This window comes from Chelmon rostratus, chromosome 4 (genome assembly GCF_017976325.1).
Source record: "Chelmon rostratus isolate fCheRos1 chromosome 4, fCheRos1.pri, whole genome shotgun sequence".
NCBI classification, from domain to species: domain Eukaryota; kingdom Metazoa; phylum Chordata; class Actinopteri; order Chaetodontiformes; family Chaetodontidae; genus Chelmon; species Chelmon rostratus.
In genome coordinates this window covers 18,999,733-19,024,607 of record NC_055661.1, presented here as the reverse complement: position 1 = coordinate 19,024,607, position 24,875 = coordinate 18,999,733, and the positions used below count along the sequence as shown (strand labels likewise).

Here is a 24,875-nt window from a genome sequence, read left to right as displayed (position 1 = left end):
GAAAGATCCAGACCATAACATATTATGATAAGCTGTTGAGAAGATCAAACAAGAGTTAGGTAAGTAAAAATAAAGAGTTAAAATTATATGTCATATTCTGTGCAAGGTTAGAAGATTACCAATCATTATAATATACTAATTCCATAAAGATTAGCATAAAATAACTATAATTAAAGCCTTGCGGTTCTATACCTCTCAATCAGTCACTAGTTGAGGTCACAGTGACCTTGACCTATGACCTTTGGCCGCTAAAATGTAATCAGTTCATCCTTGAAAATTTCATTGACATGCGCAATGACAATAAAGACTCTTGAATCTTGAATCTTGAGTCCCAGGCGTTAGTGAGATGCAGTGATGCAGTGAGAGGCAAACAAACATTCCAGGCAACCACTGACCTCAGAAGCTGGCTCTCCAGGTTTGGAGGGAACTCAAACTAGAGGTGGACAGACACAAACACAAACAAGGTATGTGACTGACTACTTCTAGTAGTGTGAGGGGCTTTCCTCATGAGAACAAAAACACACCATCAAAACCTTTCCACCAACACTCTGCTCTAAAATATGCACAGAAAAGTCCCACACAACTGGTTTTTAACCACAACATTAGTTCAAGGCTCATTTCAGTACAGAACCTATTGAAGGTGGTGGCTTATTAAAAAAACGCACAAGGGCAGAGGCTGAATTGATACTCTTTGAAGATGAGATTCCCAAGAAATTGGTTCCTGCTTTAATCAAATGGGTGCCCCCCCTTCCACACACACACACACACGCAAGTTAAAACCTGCGTTTGTTACGTCTGTTCCCCAGTTTTCACTTGCTCTCTCACACACAGAAACACACTGAAACACACAAACGCCTGCATACACAAACACACACGCGCACACACACAAAGCGATTATCACCAAAGGTACGTTCGCCTGCTTGTAGCTGTTCCCACAGGGAAACTAGCTGTACAGCTTCTCCACTCTCATTTTTCATTGTCTGCTTATGATGCCCCATGTGTGCACACTGACTTTCATTTAACCCCTCACAACACACACAAAAACACACACTCACATACATGTATGACGCCGACCCCTCCTTTCTGTCTCCATCTTCACACTTAACCACACACACACACACACACACACACACACATGCAAACAGCTTCTCCTGCACTTCTCTGTTTCATTGCACTGGCAAAAGGGAGGCTGTACAGGCGTGTCCCCTGCATGCTGCAGTCACACAGTGAGGCTTTTCTTACAACCACTGTTGTTTCCCTAGTCTGACATACAAGATATAAAAAAAGGAAAGTATTATGACATCCAAAGTTGGGGTGAATTCAGCCGACATGGTATATTCAAACAATGTATCAAATAGCCATGATAGAGCATTTAATTCTTTTTTTGGGCATATGCCGTCCCAAGGAGAAAGAAATGCCTGACAACAGAAGGGCTAAGCTTTCCAGCTGAAGGTGTCCTTACTCAGTGGACAACACTGCTGTTCCAAATGCTGCACATTCATTTATATCACAAAGACTGCGCATGGGAGTGTTTGTGCTGCAAAAGACACATTTCAGTTTAAAACACCAACGTGTCTCTTTTTGCTTTGAGATTGTTGGCTACCAATAGTCCCATCCATCTTCTCTACAGTGGGTGGAGAATGGGTGGGACACGTTCTTGCCCTAACACTTCTAGCTCAGTGATGTTGTTTGCTATGTCTTTGGACAGCCCTGTTGCAATTTAACTGGTCTTTTCTTCCTCATTGCTTTGATCATGGTTGTTGTTGTTATGGGTTTTCAATGCTACACTAGTTAACAATCAATTGCTTTTTTTTTTTTGGATTGGCAAAAGCAAAGAGATACAATAACGCCTAGTGGCAACATTATGAAACCTTGATACTGGAAATGACCTTTATACAGAATTTCGCCACGTCAAAGAAATGATACAGAGAGAATACACTGTTCCCAGGAGCAGACAAGTGTTTTTTTTAGCAATGCTAGCAGGTCTAGAGACAGTAACGTCGCTCTGTCGGCAAGTCCACCACATTGGTCCAAACAAGGAGTGAGCAGTACACCTGTTTCGTCACCGTCACCAGTGTCACGTTCAGCCACGACATAGATTTTGCAAATGTTTTAACATTTTAAAAATAATGTGCTGTACTGTCGCTGCGAAAACATACAGGTAGAGGGTTAAGCACATATAACTCAAGTCACAGCATTACACCAATATGCTGTTAAAGGAGAGCTCCCTCTGCTGCGTGCAGTGTCAGTATGTGTGTCTGTTGCTGCCGTATGTTAATCTACTTGATAGACATGTGCTGTGATGCACTAACTGTTGTACCTATACTTCAAATAAAAGCCGTTGAGACACTTAATCATACCTGTCGTCTAACTCTGAGAATGAATGACAGGTTACTCCTTCCAAAACACATGTAGGCCTTTACCTCATTTTTATTCCTATTTGAAGCAAATAAACACACACGTAATATTTTTATCTTTTTCTTTCTCAAGATATGTTCCCTCGCAGTGCAAATAGAGTGAAAAGGGCAGAATCATGATTTGACAGCTTCTGAAGGGACTTGCATGACATTTCGTATATACTTTCATGATGCACAGGGAATGAATCCTACTGATTTTGGTGAACTTTTCCTCCAGCGCCACCAGCAGGTCAGAGTTTTCCCTTTTCACTTCAGCAAACTCTTAGTCTTGTTTGAATGAGGAACACTAAAAACAGTCTTGGGTCCATCCAATGTGGATGAAGTAGCCCTAGTCCACGTACAGTAGTAAGTGATTTTTAATGTCATTTTGCTACATTGGGTACTATCAGCATAGCAGCAAGTCAGTAACGCTGGGTTTTGTTAAAAACAACTTTTTATTCTATTTGAACATAGGTTCCTCCATTTTCACAGCAATTATCTCTTGTGTACCTGGTTTACAAGTAACAGTCAACATTTAAGACTGGATCAGGAAAACAAACAACCTGTTCATTAATGGGCTACATTCCTGTTCATTGGTAGCTATACTCAGTAATATGCTGTCAACTTAAAAAACAGGTTCAGTGAAAAGCCTTTCAGGGACAAAGGAATGAATTAGGATACTAATTACAGGGTTAGGACAGACTAATGATATACAAGTTATTTCATAATTGTTACCTTAACGTTGAAAAGTCACACATTGATTGTTCACATTGTGGGTTGAGATGATCAAGAGAGTAGGGAAGTGTAAAAGAGGATTTAAGAAATCTGTAAAGAAATCGATTGTTAATTTCTAATTTTCTAACAATACAGTGGATCTATGTGGCAAATGCAACTTTAAAAGTAGTTTCACGTATATTTGAAGCCCCAGGACCTCCTCCAATAATTAATCAAGTAAAAACTTTAAATAAAATCCTATATCTGAGTTAAAGTTCAGTATTTTGTGCCAACAGCAAAGTGCACTTACTACACTACACCTGGTGTGCTGCCCTTTTTCTGTCATCATGATGTGAATGTGTTAACATGTACTGGTGTGTGTGTGTGTGTGTGTGTGTGTGTGTGTGTGTGTGTGTGTGTGTGTGAGTCTGCGTGTGTCTTTGTGTGTGTTGATTGATGCCTTCCAGGGCAGTAGCGTGATTGAAACACCTCCTCACCATAAAGCTGTCGTGCATGTGATGGAGTCGCAGGGTCATTTTATGCATCACACCTGTCCCCCTTCCTCCCCACACTGGTGACATGCAATCAAATAGGAAAATGGGCATATATGTTTTCCTGGCCTTGAGAGGGCTTGTGTGGAGAGTTGTATTTCTGTCTGTGTGTGTGTGTGTGTGTGTGTGTGGGGGGGGGGGGGGGGGGGGGGGTGCTCTGCAGCCTGTCTCCTTTAAATTACATTTATATACAACTAATTTGCAACAGCAAATATGTTTTGAGAGAACGTAATGCCGACCGAATTCCATTTTCTATTAACATAATGAGGAAATGTTTTAATTAACATACCTGGCAAGTCACAGAAATGCTGAAACTGATTGTACCAGTAAAATGTTCACTGACAATTCATTTCTTTCCAAGCTTCTTGTCAGTATCTCAATTTTATGTCCTTCCTTCAACTCCACCTCATTTCAGGGGGAAATACTGCATTGACTCCACTGTACGTAATGTACTATTAACTTTCCTTTCAAAACAATATTCATCAATTTATCAGTTGGTACACCAGTTTATGGAAAATGATGGATTTTTGTAGATAGAACTACACAAAAGTAAGTACATCATTAAAATGCTGCTACACGTTGAATGCATCAGTAATAACAAAATAACAACATATAAATATGCCATTGTTCCTTTTGATCATTTGAGTAGTTTGTTGCTGTTGCTTCTATACTTTCACTTATGTAATACAGTTTTTTAAAGTATTTCAGACTACAGTGCTGCCACTTTAAATGGCTTAAAAGATGTCTTCTCCACTACTGCAAAGACACCAACTTGTTACTACAATCAACAAAGGCTCGATTTCCACCAAACCACACAACCCTGTGAAGGCCGATATATGTTGCAGAGATTTATATGGTGTCTACAATTTGCAATCTGACTTCCATATACACCTCATGCAGCCATCATCACTTCTTCAATTAAACACTTTTAAGGATTTTAAGGATTGTGTCAATGATATTGTTCACTGTGTTAACTTGGTGGAGAAATCAGAACCATCCTTTAATCCTCATATTTCTATCTTCTTCACTGTCTGACTGACTGCTCATCCTATAATATTCCACTGTGACACAGACTCGCTGTGAAAAAGAGCAAACCTGTGTGCTGAGAAACATTTGGCAAACCAGCCGCAGTTCTAAAAATAGCCCAGAAAGGCCCCTAAAATAATGACCCTGGCTGGCTGCCGTAGTGTCTAAGGCTGGCAAGACAAACGACATCCATTCCCGCTCGGTGCCTTTAATCAGCTTGTGATAATTAACGCCACACTCCATTGGCCAAACAAATATCTTTGTCAAGGTGCTCGTTGCTGTACAAGTTCTTCTCCTGTTCTCATAGACAAGATAACAAGCAGTCTTTAATTGCCTTAAATTTTGTGTAGTAGTGGTATTATAGACTTTACCCTGTGCTGTTAGTGGCTCTGGTAGTCACCCTCTGTTTCCCCCCTTGTTCCTCTCTCTTTCCCTCCTTCCCAACAAGTACATAAAATATTTCATCATGCTGGTGGGCAGTGGCAGTGGCATCAGACTTTAATAAAGTGAACGACCTTGTGGGATTGCAGAGGGGATAGATTAAGTTTGCCTTCCCTACTGGCAGAAGCAGCTACCTCTGTGGGGTTTCTTATCTGGAGCTTTACTTAATTACCTGCTTTAATTCTAACATTCACTAAAATGACCCCTTGCCTCGATGAGACAAGCTGTTTTAATTAAACAAATGAATACGTCGCTTATCGGGTGGGATCACAGCTCTCGTTTGTCACAGTAACAGTTAAGGATGCTGCTGATGATCACGTTATCTGGGACTGGGCCTGGGTTTCACCACACACAGAGGAAGGAGCAGTCGATGCTATCTGGTTACTGTATGTGGTACTGTAGTGATACGGAAGATTACAAACAGGCCCATTAGATACAGCAGACATGTCCACTTAGTCACATTGTAATCTGATGAGATTCATAATGTAGCTATGCATCCCTTATCATGGTGGTAAAAAGGTTTATAGCCCAAGGCAGCAAAGTCAGAGAGGAGAGGAGAAAACGTAAGAAATAAACACAAGAAAAAAGGAAAAGTACAACAAACTCAAAGAAAACCAAAAATAGTCTGCCAGCTATTCCCAAAGTCACTGACACCGGCCAGCTTGTTTATGGTAGTTATATAACAATATTTTAGAGTGTGCAGAGGGTTCCTGCTCAGTGCTGCCTGACCAAATTTAATGGGAGAAGTGTCAGAGAAGCCATTATACCAGCAGGGGCACGCACAGCCCTATTACATATGGCTGCTGGCTGCTAATGTGTATTAGCAGGAGACAGAGGAAGCAAGGTGAAGATAAGTGATTTTGCAGTAGCTGGTTAAGTAGGACAAAGGAGGGAGGGAGTGTGTTAGGGAGGGTGAGACAGAGAAACGAGATCAGGAATGGTCACTAGGACCGGAGTGACAACAATTTTGGAGTTAGTTATTTGCTGCATAGAGGCGCAAAGAAGTGCATGACTAAAGCTCAGTGTGAAGTTGTCGAGACCTCGCTGTGAAACCTTAAGGTCACAAGTAGAGTCTCCGTGCTATCTGTAATATCACAGTGTTCTCAAGCAAGACATTAGAGGGGTATTCCCCTTGGCTCAAAAGGTAGAACGCCTTCAAGAACCAGAATGCACTGCGATGCACTGGACCACAACGCTCCAGCTGGTGGGTGACGTACTGCGGGCGGGGTGGTGCTTGGTTTTGGCTTGTCCGGTTGCAAGCGCACTTGGTCACTTTCTTGTATTACAGCTAAACAGTATGTTAAAATATGTTTCTGGAAACATTCAAGGTGAGAAATGGGCAATAAAATAAGAAAATCATGATTCATATTTCATCAGCAGTTGACATATGAGTTTGATCTGAGTTTGGTGAGCCGCCCCTCTCTTGCCTATACTCTTTGTGTCTGCTGAGGCGGGCCTACAAAGATGAAGAAGTATAATGTATAGTTCAACCAAAAGCCCTATAGCCTGCAGAAGTCTGCTGGATGAAACTAAACTTTGCGGGGAGCTCTGGGTGCAGGCAACATGGAGGGAAGTTAAACACTGTTCATTTGCATATACTGCCCATGTTGCGATGATTATGGAGATTAAAAATTAAAGTTTTCGTTTAACCCCCACTGTAACTACTTGTTCAATATAGAAGTTCAGGGGGAAAAAAGCAATCCAAATCTTATAAATCAAAACGAGACTGCTGGAGCATCTCAAAACACCAACCACTAAAACAAGGTGACAGCCAGTATTTTCTGTTGGTTAATAATTTAGTGGAGGATTGAAGGCTGCTCTTGGCAAGAAAGTGTGAGTTTGCAATGTTTGTGTCTGTCAGCAGCAAAATTCCAAACACTGTGTTTTTCGACTAGAAGGGGGCACCTTGCCCAGCCAAGGAATCCCAAATGCACTGAAAAATGTAGAGCTGCCTGCCTTCTTGCCAAACACATTAGCTCTTGTTCTTTATTTAAGCCTTTGTCAAACTATCTGTGGTACTTCACTCACACAACCACTCTTTTCAAGGGCTAACTGGCCAAGTTTGGCCACTCGACACCAGTGGTGTAAGAGTGCGCTGGTATTAAAGGAGTGAGGAGGCTCCTCAGCTTGGTCTTTGACAGCCCCCTTGAACTCTGTGGGCCCGGTGATAAAGTGGCTTGATGAGTGGGCAATCTCTGTCTGCCAGCTGCTGGTCTGGCCAGGGGAGCTGGGATGGTGCCAGACTGAGTGAAGACCCACTCCGCACAAACAAAAACACACACGCACACACACAGTGAAAAGTGAATGTATGCTGATGTTATTTGGACATGTACAACCGCGAGCACTGTATACTGGTCTGCAATGACAAACACATAAATGTCAACATATACAGCCACTGTTGTGGCAAACATAGCCGAGATATAGATATTCGAAGTGCTGATCCAAGATGAACTCAGCTTTAGCCCATTATCAGACCGGAGGGAGACCTGGGGAGAGACTGAGACTGGGGTCTTTAGTGCTAATTCCCTAAAGAGCAGTCACTGAGTGTGTGTGGGCTCATGTGTACGTGCTTTTCAATATTTAAATCCCAATCACACATAAAAAAAAAATCATAACAAATTCTAACTCCGACCTGCCCACTGAATGCATCCAAAAACATTTCTATTTATATATTCATTCATTTTTACAGCCGGCTGAACAGAATGCATCACTGGGTCCCTATGCCTTGACTCTATAGACTCTCAATCTTGGTCTCCATCTCTTTCTCTACAACGAGCCTACTAGTGCCCAGCACCCACAGCCCAGAGATGACTGCTACATGTAAATATTCAAGAGGTGTTTAGAAAATTTTTCCATTCAGAAAAAAATAAGCATTCAACAGAACTCCATCTGAAAAGTTATTATTATTATTGAAAATTATATTCTTATATCAATATTTCACACTTTTTATTGCTGTAGCCATGCTAATGGCATGGCAAAGTCCACCACTTTGAGACTGAAATATTTCATAGATTTGCAAGAAATTTTGAACAGATGTGCATGATTCTCAAACATGAATCTGACTTTTACTCACTCAGAGATTTGACTTGTGGTTTTGAGTGAAATATCTCAACTATTGGATACATTACCATAAAATTTGCCACTTTGGCATGTACGTTCCCTTCAGGATGAATGGAGATAATTCTAGTGATCCTTTGACTTTTCATCTGGCGCCATCACGTAATGTGTCCACTCTACAAACAAATAGCTGCAAAATTGATGGCATTCCCATCAGCCTAGCAACTGTTAGCATGCTAACAGGCTAAATGAAGATGATGAACATGGTAAACATACCTGCTTAAGATCCACATCTTAGGACTGTCATTGTCAGCATGTTGCTGTAAAAACTAGTTCAAAGTAGAGCTTCACAGACCCAAGACATATCACTGCTTTTCATTTCAACCACATAATTTCACACACAACCTAATTGTATTATATTATCTCCACAAATAAATGAAAGATATTCAAATCTCAGTGCTCGCTGACAGGCTATTTGATGACCAGGAGGTGAGATTTATGAGAGCTAACAGCAACACGAATCCCACCCTTTGCTCCATGCATATTCAGGTGTCATCAACTTGTGGATCTTGAATAGATTAGAGGTTTGTGTGTTGACATTCCTGACTTTCAAGCCGAGCAAGGAGCTTTCTGGCTGATTGCGCCGACATGTCAGCTGATAATTCAGGAAGTAGAATACACATGAGCAGATTGGACGGGATTGTTCACTAAATGACAAGATCTGTCTTCCTCTCCGCCTCCTTAATTATCTTCCTCAGTTATAATTACACGTGTGAAGGTCCAGAGGACAATCACTGTTGTGCTGTGCTGTCTGCTAACTGAAGTTAGATGAGATCGGCAGGAGATACTGTGGAGAATGACACTGGCTGTTAATGAAGGTTACTGTCTGCTGTTTCAAAATCACAAGCATTCATTATGAGAATGACACAAAATCTACATAAATTATTAGATTTGATATAGCATTCTGAAAAATGACACAACTTAGTAGTAGAATATGATTGAGTTGAAATTAAATGGAGTAAATGCTGCAAAGTTGTTCTTTACATCACAGTAGTTGTTACTCAAAATCCAGAATATTACCACCCATAAACAGCTGACAGTTAGGACACACTGGAAGCTTTCATTAAGAGCAGTGATGACTGAGAACAGTGAGTGACCTGGGGGTCCTTAAGCAGCCTTGTAATTCTCTCTTAATGAAGCCGATGAATAAATGATTTGAGGCGCTGTGCATGAGGAGTCTGATCCCCCGTCAGCATGTCTCCGCGGGGTTAGTAGGCACCTCAGGGGAGTCCTCTACTCCTTCCTCCTCCCCTCCACCACCTCCTCCTCCATCCTTTAATCCCCACTTTTTTGCAGCTGTCCCCTCTCCTCCATTCGTCTTTCTCACCTACAACCCTTCTCCCGCCCCCTTACTCTGCCTCCTCTCTCTGCACCCCCCCCCTACTGTCTGTGATCCTAATCTCCTCTAAAACATCTTTTCCTGAACTGTGGGAGTTGGCAGATAGTGAAGGCCACCATCAGACTCTGACTGACTCATCCCGTCATAAACAACTGGTGGGTGTCGGCGTGCTGGCGGCCATCCAGTTTCAGACACGCTCATTTTGACAGGTCATTTTTTTATGATGCTGATTGTTATTTTCGCTGTTATTGTTTTTCTTCCCCATGACTTCAGATGGGGGGTAAAAGTGCAACTCTCTGAGATCAGGCAATCTTACTCTCTGGGACAGAAAACAAAGATGACAGTAATAAAAAGGAGAACCAATTGCTTTTTCATTTCATTTCCACTGGGAAATCAGGCTGAGGGAGGAATAAAGGAGCTATAATAATAAAGTTTAAGAAGAAGGGCCTATGGCTTTCCATTCCCTAAGCAAACCACAAGCAGTAGCCACCGTGGACAGTACAGTTGCTCAGGGTCACCCACATTATTGGAGGATCTCAAGCAAGCAGCAGGAGCAGGTGTGGAAAAATGGACTTCAAGTCAGGGTATGCAGGAATGTCTAGTGTGGATAAATGCAACAATGTGCTATCAGTTTTCTTTCATTACATATTTTACGTGTTTCTTCAATTTACTTATAGGCCACGCACAAACTTCAGGTAAACTATCAGGGTCTGAAACTGCTCTCAAAAGCTGATGCTGGTAGTTAACATAATTCTACTTAACCAGAGTGTTTTTTAACAGTGCATCATTCTATGCTGTGCCATCGTTATATTGCTCATTACAGTGGCACATAGTGCAGCTATCTCCACATGAACATCCAAGTTAATGGGCCACAATAAAGACACCACTGTCTTCATTTTATGGCTCAGTTTTCTAATGGCCTACTTGGCTTTCTTGCCTGTTATCTCAAAGGAGCCATCTAGGTCCCTTTAAGACCTCTGATATTCTCAGCACAGTCTTTCCTCCTGGCCCATGTCTCCTTCCATCCATTCCTCCACTCTTCCTCATTCCTGTCCCCCTCCCTCAATCCCTGACAGCTATAGGCAGCCTGCAGTAGCCCAGGGCCTTTTCCTGTGCCTTTAGTTTCATTAGCGGGCCCCAGATGCTTCGCTGCTTACAAAATTATGAAGGGCCAAAGCCAACCGCCTCCAGATGGGACCCATCTATATTCAGATGAGCTGTTTCCTCACATTCAGAGCAATCCCACCCTGATGTCCTACAGTGTCGTCAACAAACATTCTGACAAACACAAACACAAGCGAGTACAAACAGATGCACACATTCGCAGAGGGAACCGCGTGCACATGCCGCGCACACACCCAGGGCCACCCAGGCAAAAACACGCACGCATCCACACACACATCGCCTGACTGGGTGGCATCGCTCTCTCCATAGGAAAACAATAGCTTAGCCGGTGCACTGTGGTTTGTGCTGTCAGCTTAAGCTTTTATCCTGTATTGTGTGGTGGACAGTGATGCTGAGGGATTTTTTTAAATGGCCATTTTACGAATGGACAGCGAGACTGACAATTCAACTGTGGATGATTTAAAATATTGGGGAAATAACTGGAAACCACCTCCAAATCACCACAACAAGCCACTCTAACAACACAAAGCAATAGCGAGTTCAATGCTAGGATGTAGGATGTTTCTACAATGATGGGAAGTGCTAATTTCATTAATGAAAACTATTATTTAAAATGTAACTCAGTTACCTTTTTTTTCCAAGCCACTAAAATAGACTAAAATGTAGTTAAAAAAATAAAAACTCTGCCAAAGTGTCTCTTTATTTTCATTGTTAAAAACAGTAGAAGCTTCAGTCTTAAGCCAGCAAGCAGACAAGTTGCGCCTAACACCTGCGGAGCTAACTAAAAAGTTTGATTAGATTTGGCATCAAGATGAATTTCATAGTGAATTTCTCCATTGTGAGATCAATAAAGTCTAATCTAATCTAATACCATCAGACCACTAGACCAGACAGGGTCATTTGACACAGGACTCAGGTAAAAGTGAATCTAAATAAATATAAATAAAAATAGCTGACCAAATGAACACTCGTGATGAGGCCTTGATTGATGGCTACTTGAAATGTTGTCTATTCCTTGCCAATGGTCCCTCAGATACTTTTCACTCAGAGGTGATTTGTTGATCATAAACATTTGTCTGAAATGATAGTATGGCAGTTGGAGCTATATAAAAACTTTCGGGTAAAGAATTATAGGTTGTGCAAGCATTATTGCAATGAGTGCCAATGCATACCTGTGCATCCCTGATGTTACGGTAGGTTGCATATTTTGTGGACAATCCACTAGGCTAGCATGGTAATCAACTCGTCATCTTTCTGTCCTTTCCTTTCTCTTTCTTCTCTACATCCTGTCCCCTTGTAACTTTAACTCTGCTCTAGTAATTAAACCAAAGGCATGAGTTTTGAGACAATCAAATCCCCCAAACTTCACACTCCATTTCACCGCTCACATCTCTGACATCCAGACACATTCGAGCGGCACAGAAAGGAGACCCATTTCAATTCAATCACACAAACAACACATCCATGAAAGTGTCTTGACACCAGAAAACCACACGGTGAAAGCACAGATGTAGATGTGTGGACAAAGTAATAGAGACAGATGCTCATATGACAGCTAGCTAAGACAAAGGACTGTTAAGAGCTAATGGAGGTTGCATGTCTGCGTGACTGTCTGAGTCATGCTGACGCGGATCTACGCAGAGAGAGTTTATGTATCAATGAGAGCAGAACAAAAAAGTCCCCGAGGAGAGGCAAATGGAATTAGGGGACAAGAAGGATTTCTTCAAGGATCCGTTTTCAAAAGAGAGGAGAACAGTTTTGCGGGCCTGCCAGCCACAGATACTGGTTGTGCTGGATCATTTGTGAGTGGGACCTGCACTACACAACTGTTGACTTGCTGAGCCACACACACACACACACACACACACACAAAAACACAAACTCCTGTCTTGGGCAGAACGCAGATATCAACCAGTCCTACAGAGTGTCCTAATATGTCCCGTAAACACCTGACAGCATGGCTTTGTGGAATTGCTGAGATACCCATAATCCTTTAGTTGGAGTCAGGGGGTCAACTCGCCATCGTGCTGAGCACACCCAATAAGCTTCAAACAGCCTATAGCCAAGCATCAACACGCTAAACTCTGCACAGTATTCTGCACATCAGGCAAACTTGGCTGCTATATGTGCAATGTAAAACCAGCGTGTGTCGAGGAGCCCGCGTGCATAAAAACACTTTAGGACAAGCTGCTGAAGAATCTGCCTTTGTATCGCACTGGGCTCACAACGACAAAACATTTTGCAACGTTCATGAGATCAGGCTGCCTGAACAAAGAGGGGTGAAGGTGAGGTCTTCTGCCTACAATACTAAAAGCAGCCGCTGACTTACAGTACAGTAATCAGGGGACTGCTGGCTGCAGAAAAACTGCAACGCCTCACCTAGTTCATTATAAGATGACACAACCAATTTGTACCTCTGCCTGCTGCAATCTACCAAATCTCCCCTGACAAAAGCATTTAGATTAGAGCGCTTTCAGGGAGGGCTGCGCTGACATGCGTACCCAGCCTGTAAAAGGGGAAATGAAGTGCCTTTTTAATTCTCCTCCAGGCAAACATAAAACTGTCCAGGTAAGTCATTTGTGGGTTGAATGGAGAGCCAGAAGCAAGTTGCCTCTCTGTTGCAATGCCCCTCACTCCTTTTTTTTTTTTTTTACCCCTTTCTTTGAAGGAAACTGTGCACAAACACGTGCTATTGTGCACACATGCAGCACACGCACACACATCCTTATCCTCATCTAAAGGATTATTAATCTATTTGTTACATTTTGTCCCATTATTTCTCCCACGTAATCCTCTTTCACTTCCTTTGGCAGCATGCTAATGAGTTTCTGTGAACAAGGAAGCTGCACGTGCTGTTGATTGTTCTGATTGGCGCGTCTCCCTCTCTCTCATTCTCTCTTCCTCTCTTCCTCTGCAGTTTGTCCTGCCCTGAAGAATAAAGACTCCCAGATGGAAAAGAAAAGTGGAAACAGGGAGAGGTGCCATTTCATCTAATAAAACAGAGCCTTGTGATCACTTTCCTCTTTCAGGACTTTAAAGACAACTGGAGTGAGGTAGAAAGGGAAAGTAATTGCCCCGGAAGATGAACACCACTCCAGATTTTGACTAGAGTTACCAAATCACTTCCACAGCTACAGTACATCAGGTATTGTCTTTTTCTTCTTCCAAAACATTCACTCAGATTCATACATCACTCCATTTCCTCTCGGCGGTCGAACTGGTGACAGATAATTAGGTGCGTGTGTGTGCCTCTGACTTTCTCCTGCGCTTGGTTTTTATTAAAAGATTTTGTCCGTCTCCCTTATCACACAGACAATGTTGACAGAAAGGGAACATCATATATAACATTTTTTTTTTAATCTAAGAATCTTATATGAAACCCATAGACTGTCGGATGATTGCTACGGTTCCCACTCCAAAATGGGCTTGAGAGCAAGGAAACAGCACAGAACATAGTATCTGTTATAAATTAAACACACACGCAACCACGCAGAGATACAGGCCGCAGGCACAGTATAGGTGTAATAAACTTTATGTTAGTGTAAAACGTCGCGAAATTGAGAAACATGGATGTGAAAAGGCAGTAAAGCTTCTCTGGTCTCTCGGGGAAGACAGTGAATATAACAGTGCATTCCTTTCCTTTAGCCTCAAGCCTAACAAGTATGACCGCGGGGAGATGAGCACAGAGGGAAATAGGTGAGACATTCTAGTACTAAATATCAACGTGAACTGGTTGCAATATAAGTCAACTACTGCACAGGGAATTTATTCATTTCAATACATCATATTTTAATGCTAAACAAGCAACTCAGACGTTGTATCATACCACAGAGACTCTTTTCTAGAAAATAATCTTTGTTACTACATTCTGGAGACACGATAGTTGTGATTTGTCTTGTCTTACGTCGGAAGCCGCGCCATTCCTGCTCACATTTCCTCTGTGTATACATACGTGTGTGACAGTATGCACGTGTGTCTGTGTGCGTGATTCAGGTCAGTGGATACAGTGATAGCAGTAAAAGCTGGGATGGGGGGCTGCAAACCGGGGGTCGCTTGATGTTTTTATGAAGCGAGTCTGTTTGGAAATGAATCGTTAGTCCCGGTTTTATTGCTCAAATTACCCGAGCCGGTCCTTGTCCTGTTTGCCCTTAATTAACAAGCGTTCAATTCCCCTAATAATTAGCACAAGCTATTAGCTATTTTACATCACTCTTCATTTGTCGACAATTAAAAGGCCTATTATTAAAAGGCATGCCACATGGTTAATTGGACAAAGTGGCTCAGCGGCAGGGGGAGTGAGGGAAGAGGAGAGTGCGGACTTGCTAGACGTACTGGGAGGAGTCAAAGGGGTCTGCAGTAGTTCTCACACAACCTTTACAGTCTGTCTGTCTAAAGCTTGCTGCCTGGCACTCTGTACTCAAAAGAGAGATCATCTCCCTCACTACCGTCACACACTCGCAGCATTTGGACCCAGACGGCCCAGCTGAGCAGTGCAGCGGTTGGAGGACGGGAGGTGTACGGCACTAGAAAAGAGGTGTGGAGAGTGCAATTTCCTTCATACTGTGGGGCCTCAATTAACTGATTAGTTGTTTGGTCTACAAAATGTCAGAAAGTGGTGAAAAGTGCCCAAGATGATGTCCTCAAACGTCTTGTTTTGTCCATAACCCAAAGATATCCATCAGAACCAAAACAAAGCAAGATATTCATAGAAAGTGGGAAAATAAGTAAAAAGGTGAGAGGACAAACAGGCAGGAAGTGAGTTTTCAGGAGAAAACACTTTAAAGACAGACAAAGGTGAGCAAGGAGAGACACACAGAGCGGAGGAGGTATCCTTTCTCTTTCTCTCACCCCACCTCACCGCTCCTCACCCCTCGCCCTCTGCCAGGGCTTAACAAGTGGCAGGGGAAGCAGGCAGGCCAGAGCTGTGCTGATTGACAGAACAATTACTGCTAACACGCACCCCGATGGAGAGGCAGACGTCTCCAAATAGAATTTCACTATGCTGTTGCATCACACGCTTACAGGAAGGATTTTGGTAGAAAAGCAAAATTGCCCTGGCTGATTGACTGTCTGTCTGTCTTTCTGACTGACTGACTGACTGACTTGGAGCTGAGCAGAACTGCTTGAAAAGTACTCCTGTTTTTTTGTTGCCTCCTGTAAAAAAAGGGAGGAAAAAGCATTTACCCTTGATCAAGGTTGGCTGCTTCTAACTTTAGAAGCAATGTTTGGCAACCCATTTCCTCCAAGTCTGACTGTTCATCTGTTAGCTCAGTTAGAGGTGTAGCTATTTTTATCCGCACACCTACTGACTGACGAAGTCGTGGAATAGTGGTTAATTAAAAGAGACGCCACATATCAGAACATTTCCAATGCACTATGCATCACAGATCTAGTGAGCTAGAAATTATGTTAAGATATGTATTTTAGATTGTGAGGTTACAGTAACAATCATGTTTGAGATACATGTAAAATGTGTTTGAATCTTATGTTATGTGTTTCTGTAAAGTCACTTAATTGCATTACGTTCTTCATGTTGCACAGACAGGAGGGTTTGATATGATGTATTTTAAAGATGAGACACATAGGAGGGCTGAAACGATGAGTCGACAAATCAATTAGTTAATCAAATATTTCAATGATCAATTATTTCAGTCGTTTTTCAAGCAAAAACACTAAACATTCTCTACTTCCAGGTTCATAAATGTGAGAATTTTGCTGCTTTTTTTTCAATGTAAGGTAACTGCAAAGTCAGTATATTTGAGTTTTGGACTGTTGGTCAGCCAAAGCAAGACATTTGAAGATGTCACCTTGGGCTCTGTGAACTTGTGATGGATATGTTTTATTTCACTATCTTTCAGCATGTCATAGAGTGAACAAACGAGTAATTCAGAAAAACAATCTTTATATTAATTGATAATGAAAACAACTGTTAGTTCTGACCTAATGTGTAGTGTTACAAATATCTTCTGCTGTCACACTGTGCCCTCTCCTCCTCCTCTGCTCCACACGGGACTCCATATGAGGCATCTGTTGGTTGATGCAATCAGTCTCATGCAGCCATCCTGGCCATTACCCCACCCCACGGCATTCCGGCCTCCAACAGCTGCATTACACCACGCTCTCTGACTTTCTAATTAGCTTATCTCGGAAAATAAGGATGCTGGGCAATTCTTTGCTCTAGCAGTCTAACATCTAGCAGGCCGCAGGGAGTGCGGTTGGCACCTAGTGCCACCAAGGGGGCTGTTGTCTTCCACAGACGAGTACAAGAAAATATGGTTACTCTCCTTCATCTGTCTCGTAAACACTCTCGCTCCTTTTCTCACTTCCTTGGCATTTTTTCACTTTGAACTTTCAGTCAATTACCAATCACAAGAGCCAATTTAACTTGGGTGATTTCCTATTTTTGGAATTCTACGTGAGTGATGAATATGATGCTTACGTTTGCAAGAAACAGGTTTGCTTTTATTCAGCAGCTTCTCAACTACACAGATGTAGCTCCGTAAGGGTGTTAAATATTAAGAACATAATAAATTGTTATTTTGCTATTCCTTGAATGATGTTCATAACACACACACACAATACACACAAGCTATATAATATGATCCATATACTGTATATATTACATAGTAACGTTCACGTTGTTTTCTCCTCACCTTGTGTTTGATTCACTTTTTGGAGTCTGTGCGCTTACAGAATAAAATCCATTGTTAATCTGCCACACATTTCAAAAGCAGTGTAGTCATTTCTAATTAGCTTATCCATCATTCATTACCTGTCCAACTTGTGACCCGTAGCTGTGTTTAAATGCCAGATGAAAGCAAATCCGGGCCTCTGATGTCTCCTGTCTAGAAGAGTCATAGAGTGAGGGATAGAACGACAAAGGGATGGAGGAAGGGATAGAGGACGGATCCTTCCACCTGTAGCGGTGAATGTCCTGCAGGACTGTAATCTGCCAGTTGTCTCTCACTGAGACACCCAGCTTAGCCGAGGCCAGCCAAGCCCCGCAGCCTCCAGCACCAAAAGATGCTGGGGCTCCAGGACATAAGGCACCTGCACAGGGAGATAAAGGCTTCAACTACTGGGCTAATACTGACGATTCTTTTGATAAATACAGACGTGGGGTGGTGGGTGGTGGAGGAGCAATCTTTTCCTGCTCACTCTCTCCCGTTCTCTCCTCCCTGTCTACCTGTCTCAGTAATCTCTCTTTCTTGTACTTTGTGTTTTTCCTCCTACACCCTCTTTCTGTCTGTTTCTCTGCATCCCCCTCCCCCCGCCCTGTTTTCTATCTCTCCCTCTCTCTGTACCTTCTTTATCCTGTCCTGTGTAAGTTTGGATCAGACAGGCGAAGCTCTCCACGCTCTGCCTTTTTATTTATTCCATATCTGTAACTGTCAAAAAGAAGATTGCTACTTTAGGAGCTGTCTGTGCTTTGTTGTGCTCATGGAAAGTCAAATAGAGGAGGTTGTGTTAAAAGCATCTTGACCACTTTGTGGGGACACAAACAATGTCAGCTGTGGCCTTGGAAGCCCCAGACAGTTGAAAATGGCTCTACAAGTGCATGAAACATGATGCCTCTTAGATGGCACAGTGCTGAGAGGAGCGGTTAAAACAGTATTAGCCCGGGGAGGTAATTGGAGTCAGGCCTCAGCAACGTTACCTCCTGCTGTGTGTGTCACTTAAATACCTATTTATGAAAGCTTATTGAAACATAAACATGGCCAGGGTTGCATGATTAGCGTATTAAGAAAAGCTTTGGGACCTAAATGACTCAACAAGGCTGCTGCTCAGATTAACACCTCAGACATTCATGATTCTGTCAAATGAGGAGTCAAGACCATTCAGGAAATGGCATTTTTCATTACCTGGGACAATAATTAGCTGGCACAAAACGTCAGTTAAATTACCAGTGCACATAAAGAAACAGGGGTTACAATTTTGCTTTACAGCGATGTCGACACAGTAACTTAACTGACAGTGTTACTATACTCACCTGAGAAATAACACCAATTTTAAAGTAAGCACTTGCCAACTTCACTGTAAATAAATGGGTGGCAGGATGAGACAATAGTAGTGGCTGAAACTGTAAAAAAGCCATATCTCCACAAGCACGACAGAGAAACTCTGAGTGCAAAGTTGCGACTGCACCACGACTTCAAAACAGAGAGAGCAGGGCAGCCAGACTGAGCTGCATCATGCTACACAGTGCTGTATCGTCGACAGCAGTTCATCTTTCCTGTCTACGGTGTCGTGCCCATTGTCTCTTCCCATTATCCTGCGACCGTGGTGCTATGGTATGGTTGGTGCGGGTGCTTGGATAGCAGACGCAGTCAGCTCAGGGTGGCAGATGCCTGGCTTTTCTGCGGATGCCCTCCATCAACTGATGACAGATGTCAAGGCTCCTCTTGGACGGCAACACTCCATCACGCTACCCTGTTCTCCCTCCTCGCCCCACTGGATACACCAGCCTGCTTGGCAGACGCAATGCCCAACCCCACTGCACCAGCCCCATTCCCTCCTGCCACACCTATTCATTCACACACACACACACACACACACACTCACACACACACACACACACACACATATCTCTGCATCCATCAGTCAAGCGTTATTACATCAGACAGCCGTCATACTGGCAACCAATGGATCACATGCTAATGCACCCAGACGCATCCACTCTGGAAATCTAAAGTATCACTCTTTAGGGTGTGTGTGTGTGTGTGTGTGTGTGTGTGTGTGTTTGTGTGTAGGTGTGTGCGTGTGTGTGTGTTTGTGTTTGGAATGGGAATGGGAATGGTGTCTACTGTTGGGCAGAGACGAAAAGATTTTCAAAGTTGAAGAAAGACTTTAAATACTCTGGCAGCATTCTAGTGACATTTTATAGATTGCATTATACTACTGCACAGCAAGTAATGTAAAGTACCAAACATTTACCTTTAAATAATGCTTGTAAAACTGGAGCTAATTGCACACTTACCATTTTGGCCTGCTGGTAGACTTAACTACAGGAGACATGCCATCTCTGTACAGGCTCTTGGTCTTGGAGAAGTTAACCACGTTGAAAATGACTCTCTGAAAGACAGTGAAAAACATTGACGCCACATTAAAGCCATAAAGAATTAAAACCCAGTAGAGTTTCTCAACAGTATGGAGTAATGTTTTATGAGTGGGAAGTAACATTATCACTCTGACCAACAGTTGCAAAGAAATGCACCAGCTTAGCCAGTGGATAAGATGGCTGTGTGCTAGCAAACATGTATGTAAACAATGAAAGTTTTAAAATAATCAAAAAATTGACTTTCCAAATGTTTTATAGGGGTGAAAAAGGCATTAAATACACTTTGCACGTCTCAAGGACAAAAAGAATGTTTAGGTGAGTAACACTGCATGTAAACATAACTTTGCTAGTTTACAAGAAAACCCCACAGGGCACCTTTAATATTTGGCTGCAGTAGTTAGAATCAAGCTAAATGTGAATTTGAAATGTGAAGCAATAAAAAAAACATAATTTGGGAATGAATCTGACAAATCCTGAGTGCTCCTCATGTGACTTGGGAGTGGCACACAAAAATTACGACACATTAACATTACAGTGAGGAGATAAGGCAGCTCTAATGTCCTGCAGATGATCCCATGTCGCAGTAACAAAGTTCCTGATAAAAGGCAGCAGCTCCGAGAAGTGCCAGCCTCTAATCTGAGAGGACATTACGGTTCTCCCCAGAGGGATCCTGCCTGGCCCAAAACATTAAGCTTTGCCTGGAGCGTAGAGGATAGCCGTGGTGTTTGGTTTCCCACCTCCTCTGGACCAAGGACTTTCTTTATTAGCTAAAATATTGTGGAACGGCCCCTCCTTCCTCCCACCTCCAAGATGCATGATTAGGATCTGGGAGGAGTGGAGGAATGTGGAGAGAGAAATGAATAAATATATTTTTTAAAAAGTCAAATGAATGGCGATGGTAATACTGCGGCGAGGTAAATGAATCCTATTGATGGGGCATATCAAATTACCAACTAAGTCCAGGTGGTGGAAGTTAACTGGGTGCTGCTGAAATCCTATTACAGGCTCCCCACCCTCCTTTTCTTTCTCCTTTCCCTCCCCCTCATCTATTTCTCCCTTTTTCTCCTGCCTAGCATCAGAGGAATGGGGATTGCGGATTGTGGCAAGCTGATTCAGACTTAGGTAAAATGACATCTAACTGATGTTGAGACTGGCAGCAGGCTCCTGTAGCAGGGAGATAAGACCATTGCTGCTGGCATTTCAATTACACTTTACTGCCCTGCACATCTGTTGCGAGAGCTACTTTTCAGCCTTTTCCCCTCAGGCAAATACAGCCTTACTCTGACTCCACTGGCTTTCTTTGACTGCACAGCCTCCTTCCTCATTCTTTATCCACAACAAATTCAGATTGTCTTCCTCCTTAGCTTCACTCTACCCACTGTTTGTAATCTATTTGTTCGGCCTGTTTAACTCAGAGGGAGCTGAGGCTGGACAGATGACAGAGACACAGGCATGGCTAAGAAGAAGACGGCTGAACCGCAGGCAGAAAGATACACAATACAAGGGTGGGAGACAGTCGAGCAGAGAAAAAGGAGACATACAGCAGGGACCGACACAAAGAGACAGAAGATAATCACACAACACTGATAAATATGGGCAGGAGATGTAAAGTTACTCAGGAAAATAAACTGGCCTCTACTAACTAAGTGGACAGATGTAGAGGACGCAGACAGGTGGGATGGTAGGTAGGGAGGAAGACACATGTACAAGTCTCCCCCTGTGGCTCTCTGATTTCATTGAAGCTAAACAGATCAAAAGAATTTCGTCGTCCTGTGACTAAACATCGGATCACAAAGTCAGTCTTTACCCGACAAGACAAGAGGAACTTTCAGAAGCTTAACAGCAAGGTAGGAAAACCCTGGACAATTCACTAACAAGCACAGACCAGCATGGGAAGACGTGCATACCACTTTCAAGATAAAGAGAGTTGTAGTATTCCGTTAGTAGTATCTGCTCCCTGGTGTAGTAACAGTTTGTAGTGTTAGGGGCTTCTCATCCTGAAACCTGACAACTGTGGCTTTCTACAGTTACAGAATTAGAATTGTTCAGATTTCTATTTTAACATCCACTGCATCTACGCACTATACAGTCAGTTTTAAGCACACACATACACATACACATTTCTGAATGTTTACCTGATATTATGAAAATCAGTGCTTCACAGATTCTGTGCATATGCCATTGTTGTCAGGTGGGAGAACATATGTCTTTGCACTTTCACCTCCATGTTCATTGCCCCAAACGAACCCAACTGAGCCACAGCGGCTGGAGTGTCGCGGCTGAAGTCGTGTTTACACAGATCAACAGGAGCGGTGCAATTTTGGTATTCGTTTTTGCATGAAATTGTGCCTGCGTTTCCATCTGCGAAGACCAACTCTTATCACAAATGCAAGCACAAAGATCAATTTCTGTGGCTTTGGTTGACAGAAGCTTCTCCAAAATCACCAAAACCCTTTCACGTATGTTGAGCTTTGCCTCTTTGATTTACATTTTTTCATCCATTCCAGATAAAAAATAAAATAAAATAAAACAATTTAAAATTAGGTTGCCATATAGTCTGTTCTGAGTTAGAATAACTGGTCAAATTTGACCAAAATTTCACCTATAGCTGTTTGGAGGATTTATTAAGTCTTTCACTTTCAGAACATTAAATACCTGTAGCTACCACAGAGCAACAGGACTGATAGGAGCTTTGGATCTGCAGTGTTTAATTTGAAGAATGACAGCTGTAAGCTGACAGACATGAACACGTCACAAAAAGTCCAATATTTGTTAGTACGCGAAACACAATGAAAGAATTATGTCGTTGGTCTTCTGCATTTGTGTCTCGATTAGCACTGCATCCACAAACATTGTGAACCACTGACAGCCGCAGTTAAAGTCGTGACCAATAAACTTGATTCTGATCTCTCTCTCTCTGTCACACACACACACAAAAATTTAATGATTTAGGGGACTTAAGGAAGGCAAGTCCCCACAATGTGACTGTGTAAACAGATTTAGGTCCCCACAACAGCACACCCACACCCACACACACACACACACACACACACATTTCAGAGAATTAGAATCAAACAAACTGCTATGGGGCCAATTCTCCAGATCGTTAAAACTTACCACAACCACGACCAATGTAGAATGTGTGTGTGTGTGTGTGTGTGCGTGTGCATGTGTGTGTGCATGTGTCTGCACATGTGTGTTGCCCTGGAAGATTTAATTAGGCTGGGAGCAGTTAGAAGAGATTAACATCCATGCTGTCTGAGCTGTCATGTCGACAGAGCGTGTCAAAGCCCTCCGCCGTTCCCATCACTGCTGAATTACAGACTGGAACAGGTGTCTCTACAGTGTCACAACACACACATGCGCGCACACATACACCACGTGGATGACATAGATGTCCTTAAATATTGCATCTGAGATGAAACAAAACTATTATGTTTCCGAAAATGATGACTCCAAATGAGATGTTGTGATAAGCAGAAACTTGCATGAGAGTTTGTGCATATTACAACAGTTGAGCATCTTCTGGCTGACAGAATCTTACAACATGCAAAACTAAAATGAGCCTTAATGGTGCAATAAGTAAGATTTTTACTCTCTCACAGCGGCAAATAACTATAATTTATCTGCAGGGACTTAATGAGGTAGTTGATCAAAACCAATGACTCAAGAAATGCTTCCTTGCACAACCAAAAAAAATTACGAATGAAACTTTGCTTAAAAGTAGCTGTTTTCCTTTTGAAACATATGATACTATCACGCAGGATCACGTGGATGTGTACTGCGAGTGTGAGATGTACATCAGGGTTAAAGGAAGCAAAGGTGACTCATTCAGTATATTTTAGGTGAGAGTCTAAATGACAAGTTTCTAACCCCAACCTCTTTATTACCCTTTAAACAGACTAGCCAGGCAGCCAGTCAGCCACGGGGCTTGGCACTAAAATAGCCTTGCTGGTGCCGCTTCAGGATAGGATTGCATTTAGGAGCAAACACTGTCTTTTGATCTCCATCGATCCAGCGTGTGGCCAGATAGCCTTGCTTCCTGGAAGAAGCCTGGATAAATTATTAAAGAAAACATTCTAAATGTGTAGTCCAAGACCTTTACAGAGAGAATGAGCACTTTATCCTTTTGACACTGATGGTCAGGCACACTTTATCATGAATGGTCAAAAAAATAATAATGTCTCCAGAATGTGAAAGCTGTTACTAAGAGAATTTCTGAAACCAAACCAGTTAAACACTTGCACGGTTGGTTAACTAAAATTATTGATGTGCTTGAAAGTCAAAATAGTGATTCTTTGACCAGATTAATTGCAAATTAGATTTTATTATAGATTTATAATATATAAATATTGTGCATTTATTCAGTCAAAATGGAAATGATAGTCCTGCTTCACTGTTGTTTACTGACAAACCTTTAACATGATAACAGGTTTATGACCTTTGAATCGTTAGCAACCGCTGCCAAAATGCTGTTAAGTCAACATGTGTTGGTTCTGTATAGAAAACAAACTGAAGTGACCTGTTATACAATTACATTATTACACTGTATTACACACAATCTAAAACAACACTAAGATATAAGTGCCCGTCATAATGTACAAATTGTGTGTATGGTTAGTGAAGGTGGCCTACAGCTTAGGGAGATTGTTCTATCACAGCTTTGGCAGGAATCCATTGTGCTGATGGGTCTGTGTGCAAGAAACTGAAAGCTGCTCCAGGGACTGATCCTCCGCTCAGATTGGAGCAAAACTGAGACTTTTTACTTTAAAATCAGTTCATCACGAAAACATTATTAGTCCCACAACACAGAACTTGAAACGTTGCCAAGTGGTGTAAATAAAACGACAACAATGTAGCTGAGAGAAATCATCCCATCGGGTATCATAGAGGTTACCTGTACTCACCAAACAGTTGTTCAGTGAATCGCCATGGCTACACTGTGACTTCCGCACAGCATAACAGAAGCGAGCAGAGCAGATCTGTGAGCCCTGTCCATAGCCATCAGAGACAGGCAGGCTGATAGCTGCTGGCAGCTCTGCCTGTTCCTCTCTTGTTGTCTTTGATCAGTCTGATCACTGACGCACAGCGTGCCAACTACCCACGGT

At 42.4% G+C, this 24,875-nt stretch overlaps 1 protein-coding gene across 1 annotated transcript in view; it reads right to left on the bottom strand.

Moving 5' to 3' along the window:
* The window catches only part of agbl4 (AGBL carboxypeptidase 4), a 268,049-nt gene that overhangs the window by 142,409 nt on the left and 100,765 nt on the right, over positions 1–24,875 (bottom strand). The window contains exon 4 of the mRNA XM_041935474.1: positions 19,687–19,781. Within this exon, the coding sequence (XP_041791408.1) occupies positions 19,687–19,781 (95 nt within the window). The remainder of the gene's footprint in view (positions 1–19,686; positions 19,782–24,875) is intronic.